Source organism: Blastocystis sp. subtype 4, assembly GCF_000743755.1.
Source record: "Blastocystis sp. subtype 4 strain WR1 chromosome Unknown seqid_0094, whole genome shotgun sequence".
Taxonomy (NCBI): Eukaryota; class Bigyra; order Opalinata; family Blastocystidae; genus Blastocystis; species Blastocystis sp. subtype 4.
This window is the reverse complement of record NW_014569453.1, coordinates 26,029-33,387: the sequence shown is the minus strand read 5'-3', so window position 1 is coordinate 33,387 and position 7,359 is coordinate 26,029. Positions and strand designations below refer to the sequence as shown.

General features: G+C 39.7%; 4 protein-coding genes across 4 annotated transcripts; 3 read left to right on the top strand and 1 right to left on the bottom strand.

Annotated features, from left to right (window-relative positions):
• Positions 1-496: 496 nt before the first annotated feature.
• Positions 497-1,157, top strand: JH06_3408 (hypothetical protein; the record flags this gene model as incomplete). Its single annotated transcript, XM_014672398.1, has 4 exons — positions 497-563; positions 595-679; positions 713-1,016; positions 1,047-1,157. 4 exons carry the CDS (start codon positions 497-499, stop codon positions 1,155-1,157), a joined length of 567 nt encoding a protein of 188 aa, XP_014527884.1.
• Positions 1,158-1,383: 226 nt separating this feature from the next.
• Positions 1,384-3,333, bottom strand: JH06_3407 (hypothetical protein; the record flags this gene model as incomplete). The annotated part of the gene is given in 6 exon segments (XM_014672397.1): positions 1,384-1,527; positions 1,559-1,954; positions 1,984-2,556; positions 2,585-3,131; positions 3,143-3,231; positions 3,262-3,333. 6 exon segments carry the CDS (start codon positions 3,331-3,333, stop codon positions 1,384-1,386), a joined length of 1,821 nt encoding a protein of 606 aa, XP_014527883.1.
• An 861-nt stretch (positions 3,334-4,194) lies between these two features.
• On the top strand, positions 4,195-5,058 carry JH06_3406 (protein MEI2-like 1; the record flags this gene model as incomplete). The annotated part of the gene is made up of 4 exons (XM_014672396.1): positions 4,195-4,574; positions 4,604-4,760; positions 4,791-4,868; positions 4,897-5,058. 4 exons carry the CDS (start codon positions 4,195-4,197, stop codon positions 5,056-5,058), a joined length of 777 nt encoding a protein of 258 aa, XP_014527882.1.
• A 437-nt stretch (positions 5,059-5,495) lies between these two features.
• Positions 5,496-7,283, top strand: JH06_3405 (wd40 repeat-containing protein; the record flags this gene model as incomplete). The annotated part of the gene is given in 13 exon segments (XM_014672395.1): positions 5,496-5,534; positions 5,567-5,816; positions 5,842-5,949; positions 5,986-6,113; positions 6,144-6,233; positions 6,247-6,426; positions 6,449-6,541; positions 6,572-6,698; positions 6,729-6,814; positions 6,845-6,929; positions 6,956-7,027; positions 7,042-7,109; positions 7,140-7,283. 13 exon segments carry the CDS (start codon positions 5,496-5,498, stop codon positions 7,281-7,283), a joined length of 1,470 nt encoding a protein of 489 aa, XP_014527881.1.
• Between the last annotated feature and the right edge of the window lie 76 nt (positions 7,284-7,359).

Genomic DNA, 7,359 nt, shown 5'->3' with positions numbered 1-7,359 from the left:
GCTGGTTGAGAAGAAGAAGGCTAAGTTGGTTCTGATTGCTGACGATGTTGATCCTCTGGAGTTGGTGATGTGGTTGCCTGCTCTGTGCCACAAGATGGGAGTGTCGTATGCAATTGTGAAGGGTAAGGCGAGACTGGGAGCTCTGGTCCATCAGAAGACTGCTACTTGTGTGTGCTTGACTGGAGTGAATCCTGAGGATGAGGCTGCTCTCAATTCTCTTCAGGAGTCATTCACTACCAAGTATGCTGAGACCAAGAAGTGGGGTGGTGGTATTATGGGACTCAAGACTCAGCGTAAGCTCAGCATCCGTGCTGCTGCTATTGCTGCTGAGAAGGCCAAGAAGAATTAGATGTGAACGAATTCTGGGTTCTGTCGTCATGAGTGGATTGTTTGTTAAAAGTTACAGAGTATCACATAACGATGCGAGGAGCAAACTGTTCTTGCAACAAACCAGTCATTATTAGTAATTGATACAGAAAGCTTTTCCAAACTCTCTATGGAATTCCTTCCAGATGCTTCTACAGTTGGATTTATCCAAAATAATGAGAAACTGAGTGATTCTGGTATGGAATTATGAAATACTGTTATCTGTAGACTCAATCACAATTGGTGGTCATTCATTCCCGAAATTCATTCCAGATCCCAAGTATCTGGACGAACAACCACTCTTGTATAAAAGGTATTTCATTTCTTGTGAGATGATATTTGCTAGTTCTGCAGCTCCTGAGTATGATCAGTTCAAAGATCTCTTTCATTGTCACTCTCTTGAAGCCGATTTCTATGTTGTATTTCCTAGGAGATCTACATCTGCTTCTGAAACTGTTCCTGCCCCTGTTCCTGTTCCCTCATCGGCTCCGAATCCACCTGTAAAGGATGCTTCAGTTCATACAGTGAATGCATTTTCCTCTTCGTATCGAGAAGAGGTGGAAGGATTCTCGATAACCCTTAGTGCTCTGATTCAACTAATGCAGACTCAAAAGGATCGGAATCTTCAAACCCTTATAAATGATTCAGCAGTAATTTTATTGAATTGATATCAATTCAAGCTTCTACAACGTCAAATTGAGACATGTGACAAAAACCCTACTGTAGAGGCTGTAAACGGACTACGGGAACTGCACATCCATTTACTTCGGAAGTATGCCAAATATTTGTAAACTAGAGTTGATGACGTAGTATTTGTTAATCACGTCTCTTTGATATAATGAATCTGTTGCTGCCCAAGTCACTTGCAGTTCTTTCTAGAACCCACACTTCTCAGTAGTTATTGATCAACAAACAATCGATTTCTTGGTGATTCGCAGTAGAGCCTTCGGATCCTCTGTGATCTTCAACTCATGTTCATTCGCCAAGTTCTCGTTAAGTACCTCAATTCACTCACTGTTAGGATATATGCAAAAGACAAATGAAATAGAACTGAACTTCAATCTCCTTCCCCAATTCCTTTCGTAAATGCTTCACTAACATGCCAAAATCAACAGATTTTCCATCACTCACATCCACTTCCAATTCCTTCCAAATCCGCTCCTATTCGATCATCAACACTTTCAATACATACTTTCAGTTTCTGGACATCCACCTGAGTGGCCTTATGAGCATAGGCAATATCAACATGTTCTACCACTCGATCAGCCTGAAGCAAGGAATCATTCTTGTTTCCTTCCAAAGCAATTTCACTCTCTTCAATCTCACTAATAAACCCCACATGACTCACATCTCCTGGTTCTACAGGAATGTCATTACTCACGTCCATGTCCGGTAAATCTCCCTCATGTAATGCTTCATAACTGGTGGATATGAGGTCCATGGGATTCTCGAGAGAACAACCGCCGATATCGACATTCTCTGCTGCCACTTCCCACTCGTCAGGTGTCATCGTAGAAGCAGGCTCCGTAATAAAATGCACAATTCGATGGAGTGTGATATCAGCTCGACAATGCAGATGCTGGAGAGACTAACTGTCAGAGGATCTGAAATAACTACTTCGAACGAATAGTGATGATCTTCAGGTAAAATATGAAATCCTTTGGCTTCAAACACCGTTTCATTCATTATTAGATCAGAAGTACGTTTAACCGCGGGGAATGCATTTGAAGGTTTAATACAGCAGTCGGGTGAGAACTGAATTCGAGTATGTTTCTTATGCTCATGAGTGGTTTTCTGATGTTTCTTGGGAACTCGATTCAGTTTCCAATGATCAGGACCTGTCCACGCCTTTTGAAGCAAAGTTGGTTTAAAATAGGCATATTGGGTTGGTTTTGAATTCATAATGACATGATCTCGTTCGGTGAAAGACACATCATTTGCTCCATCATCCAAGTCAGCAAAGGATACAGAGTGGGTTACAGCTTCATTCTCACCTTCATGATTTGTAGACTCAATCAAAGGATTCCCATTCTCTTGGCTATTCTCAATTGCTCCACCTTCGATAGATTGATCAAAACCAACAACAGGAATTGGAGCTATTTCAGGGTCCAACTCAACCCCAATATCTTCAATTCTCGATTGTTCCTGAGTAGTCTCAGTCATCATCTCCTCTTCCTCCATCAATTCATTCTACGTCATACACTCATCAAATCACTACAGTTCCTTCATATTCGCATATCTCAGACATAAACCGATGAATTGATGGACACACAGGTAAGTCCAGGATAGAGGCAATTGAACGACCTTCAGAGCAAAGAATACTCTGAATATCCACATATCTATCCAATCCTTCTGAACAGGAGTCAGTTTTTGGAGTGACAGAATCCGGGGGTATTTCGATAATATCATTTGAATCAAATACAATAGTACAACCATCTGTTAAACCCAAATTGGCCATCAACAATCCCTTCGCTCCACCTTCATCAAATTTCCGACTCATCAAATGAAACATTGGATCGGCATCAAAAGCAAGTTCAGAGGGATCCATATCCAATGTACTCACATTTGATTCCAATGTATTGACAACTCCTAAACGCTTGCTCTGTTTAGGAGCATCTGTTGATTGAACGGGCTGTTCACCTCGACTCAGATTATCCAAGATTCGATATCCAGTATTCAGTGTATCATCAACACGACACCCATAGATCTTTACAGAAGCATCCAATGTCGTACTCGCCTTCTGAAAGTTGGTTTCATGAGACGAACTAGATATCACTTGGAAATCATTTCAAACGAATCTTCTAACAACACATCTTTCATATGATTTATCAAATCCAAATTCCATGTATTCTTTTGATTGATCTTCTAACTGTCAAAAGCATTTCCAAAAACAACATTTTCATTCGATAACTTGATGATAGCAGCATACATGGAAGCAATTCTAGCAGAACGCTCTCTATTCGTCATAATACATACTTAATGTAACGGATTGGAAACAGACTGTCGACTTTGACTCTTTCGTTGACGTTCTCTTGCTTCCCGACTAACCATCATAATTATCTCAAATGAACTACATTAACGATCTCTCCTGCTCATCATCATTCAATACAGAGTTTTCTTCCGTAATCGTATCCAGAGAAACCGGAGCAAACGAGATATGCCTTCGCGTAGAATCTCGTGGATTTTGTTTCTCCATCACAGGGTTGAAAGTGACACAGAAAGTCTAGATCTACACAACTGATTTATGTAGAATTCCCGCAGACATAACAATTCAAACGAACCTATATTTTTCTGGAATTGAAATAATCTTACCTGTTTCGGATTCAAATACATTTCCACAATTATTGCCATTAGAGGGATCTCGTAGCTGAAATGTATGTTAAGAGTGACTGAAGATTGGTGACGAAGTATCGTCATGAATCTCTAACGGTTATTCAATTGATTGTGCTAACCTCGTTTTAGCCTTTCTATCTATGGAGATGAGCCAGTATTTTCTGGGAATTGAAAATAGCCAACAACCATCCGTATTATTCTTGATTTATGCCTGATCACTAGTGGACTCCAAATACGAATCCGAAAAAGAGTAACCGGTTTGGGAACAACTCCAATGAATTTGGAAATCGTTTTCAGAACCAGTCTTCATTCTTCTCTTCAGGTCAGAATCAGAATTCCTTTTTGTTATTGTTGACGCTGCTTTTGATGTATAGAAGTAGCGAAGAAGAGTTGAATCCTTTTGCAAGGAATAATACTGGTTCGTTACATTCTTTTCATGAGAATGATTGGCAGTCTCCTTCGTCACAGACTTGGGATGAATTGCATTCACTATTGATGCTGGATCATTCCTTTTCGAATCCTTTCTATTCTTCTGAGACAGAGAATAATAGTCTATTGCAATATCAACTCGCTTCAATACCTTCTCTTGCTCACGATACCAACTCCATGCAAAACCCTAGTAACTTCCCACATCCTGATTTTGTTCAACCATTTCTTCCAATGAACTACTACTATCCGTTGGTACCATGCACACAGGAAGTTCCACACCAACAGGATATTCCACGTCGTTATCAGGCTCGTAAGTTATCTCCCCGTTCGTCAGAGTTCTTTCCAAAGAAGAACAGGGAGCGAGAGGATAATCGAATTGACATTGAAAAGGTGAAACGAGGTGAAGACAAACGAACAACGTTGATGGTTCGAAACATTCCTAACGGGTACTTGTTACTGGCATCCTGTGATCTAGTTTTACCCGGGAGGTATTTGTCCGTATCATCAACAAGAAGTGCAAGAACCGATATGACTTCCTCTATCTGCCAATGGATCAGAAGACTCATTGCAACATGGGATATGGATACATCAACATGATCGATCTTGAATCTGTTGTTTTGCTCTATGAGAACGTTGGATTTGATAGAGAGAGTAACCAATAGTTTAATGACTACAAATGGCCACATACGAGGAGTGAAAAGGTTTGTAGCATTTGCTATGGTCGTTTGCAAAGTGATACTGTAAGAATTGGATTGATTTATGAAATAGGAGGATTTAATCGAGTACTGTAGTGATTGGTCTGTAATGACTGCGGAAGAAAAGTATCATCCTCTCTTCTTCAGTAAGAAAGTTATCCGAGATGGAGATGAGGAGATAGTAGAAATGGTTCCCGTTAAGCCTCAAATTGACTTATCAATGCGCAAAAACTGATTCATTTTCTGCTTTTGAGATTATTATATCTTTTTGTCTTTTGATTGTTCCTGTTTATTCGAAACCATCCGTACATAATCAATGATCGAACGTTATTCAGCTCCTTTCTTTGTGTTCTTTGGAATCATTCTTGCTCTGATGGTACCAATTACCATTGCAGTTGCGAGAATGAGGAGTATTTGCTCGGTTCCGTTATTATCGTAGGTAAAGCGGCTCTTGAATCATATTCCATCATTGTAACCATTGTTGGAACCTTGCTATCCCTTGGGTTTGTGTATGATGAGTATCTTACAACTCTTGTCTCGTTCTTTATGGCGCATCATATGTAGATGAGCGTATGTTTTTTCCTGTTAAGTGAGTTCTATGAATTGAGCGGTACGTACATCTCCACAAATCGGTACTTATGATTTTTTTTATTAATTCCTAGAGCACCTCTAATGTCATTGCCGGATTACGGGTTTGATCTCATTCCCGAAGTAGCTTTTTCACTATCTCTTTTCATGGATAGAAGGATTATTTCGACATCCCTCACCTAGGGAAGGTGAAAGTAGAAGCAGTAATCAACATACTCCTTGGTCTATTGATTGGATCCGGAGCCATCGCGCTACTTTGTCATGGTGATCACTTCCTTCTCTTTCGAAGGATCATGTTGATGCTGGGAATTACAGCACTGCTACGGCCACTCATTTTCACAATGACAAGTCTCCCGGATCCGTGTGAGTGGGGTCACATTCAAACATATCCTGTTACTTGCAATAGTTTAATTCTTAACATATACGGAAGATCAGCGTAAAACAGGTCACTTCACATTGGTTGAAATCATCAATTACACTTTCACTCGTCTAAAGAATCCTAAGAATATGGAGACTCAGGGTGATATGTTGTTTAGCGGTCACACGCGCTATTTGTTTACTGTTGTGTGTGTAGGTATGTATGAAGTGATTGATGTGAAGGCTTTTGGGAGTTTGATTACAAAGGACAACTATATAACGTTCATTCCATTGTTCTTTATTGTTCTCACTGTGGCTTTGTTTACGTGCTATTTAATTCTGTTAGTAGGAATCAGAGAATGCTATGAGCTGTAGTGTCGGTTCCATTACTCTGTTGACGTTTTTATGGCGATTTTGATCGTTGTTTGCCTGTGGCTGATTATTTGTGAATCGGCAGAATTAGCAGTAGTTTCTACAGACTTATCTCGTTTACCAATCATTTGTCGATGCTTTGTCGAATTTATGCGTTGGCACAACAACTAGTGATTCGGTGTTTGTTGGAAAACCTAATCTTGATTACGCAGTGATGGATTTTGAGGCGGAACCAAGTGATTTCTCTCGAAAGCGTATTACTGGACATTATGGAACTGTTAGTTTGGTCACTGGGAGTAACCAAGTAGATCAAATGTTTGGATTGGAATTGCACTGGAGAACTATTAGCTTCGTGTAGTAGTGATTCTACTGTGCGCATCTGGAACTCACATCGGAGTTATGTGTGTCTTGAATAGGAATAATGAGTCTAGAAATGTGAGTATTCATTTTCATTCAAAAATCACATCAGTCAAGTAAAATGGAATCCTGTTGCCGCAGACATGATTGCCTGTACATTTGACAAGGAAATTGTAAAGATTTGGAATATTGACAATGAAGGTATTCTATTGGAAATGGGATGAAAGATAGACTCAATGTTGACAATCAAGCTTTTAGGATATACCGATTTCTTATCATGGTCTCCCGATGGAAAGTTTATTGCTGTTGAAAATGATGTAGGTAATGAATGGAGTTGATGAGAGTAGAAAGGAACCATGTATATTATTGATGTATCGAACGGAACATATACGGCTATAAGGAACAATAAGAATGCATCTTCAATTGTAGATCGTGATGAAGAAGGATGAACTGTAGAGAAATGAGATGTGTTGGGGAATGGATTCAACGTGTCTGTTTGTGGCATCGAAAGGAAGTCTCTCTGAATCTGGGTTCTTAGTTGTAGATGGAGTGGGACGTGTGGATATGATTGTCTATAACGAAGAAACTAGGTCGTTTCAGAACGAAGGATCTGTTTGATAAGAGGAAGAAAGTTATGAGTAGATGGATTGCCATATGGGTGAATGTACAACAATTGATATGGATCGAAAACATCGCAATATTGTTACAGGATCAACAGACACTTTTATCTCGATTATCGATTGTAATGAGATGATTACACTCAAAACGTTTAAATGTCATAAGTAACCATAACTAACATGGTTCATTCATAGAACAGGTATTCGTTGTGTGCGCTGGACTGCAGATGGTAAATACATAGCAG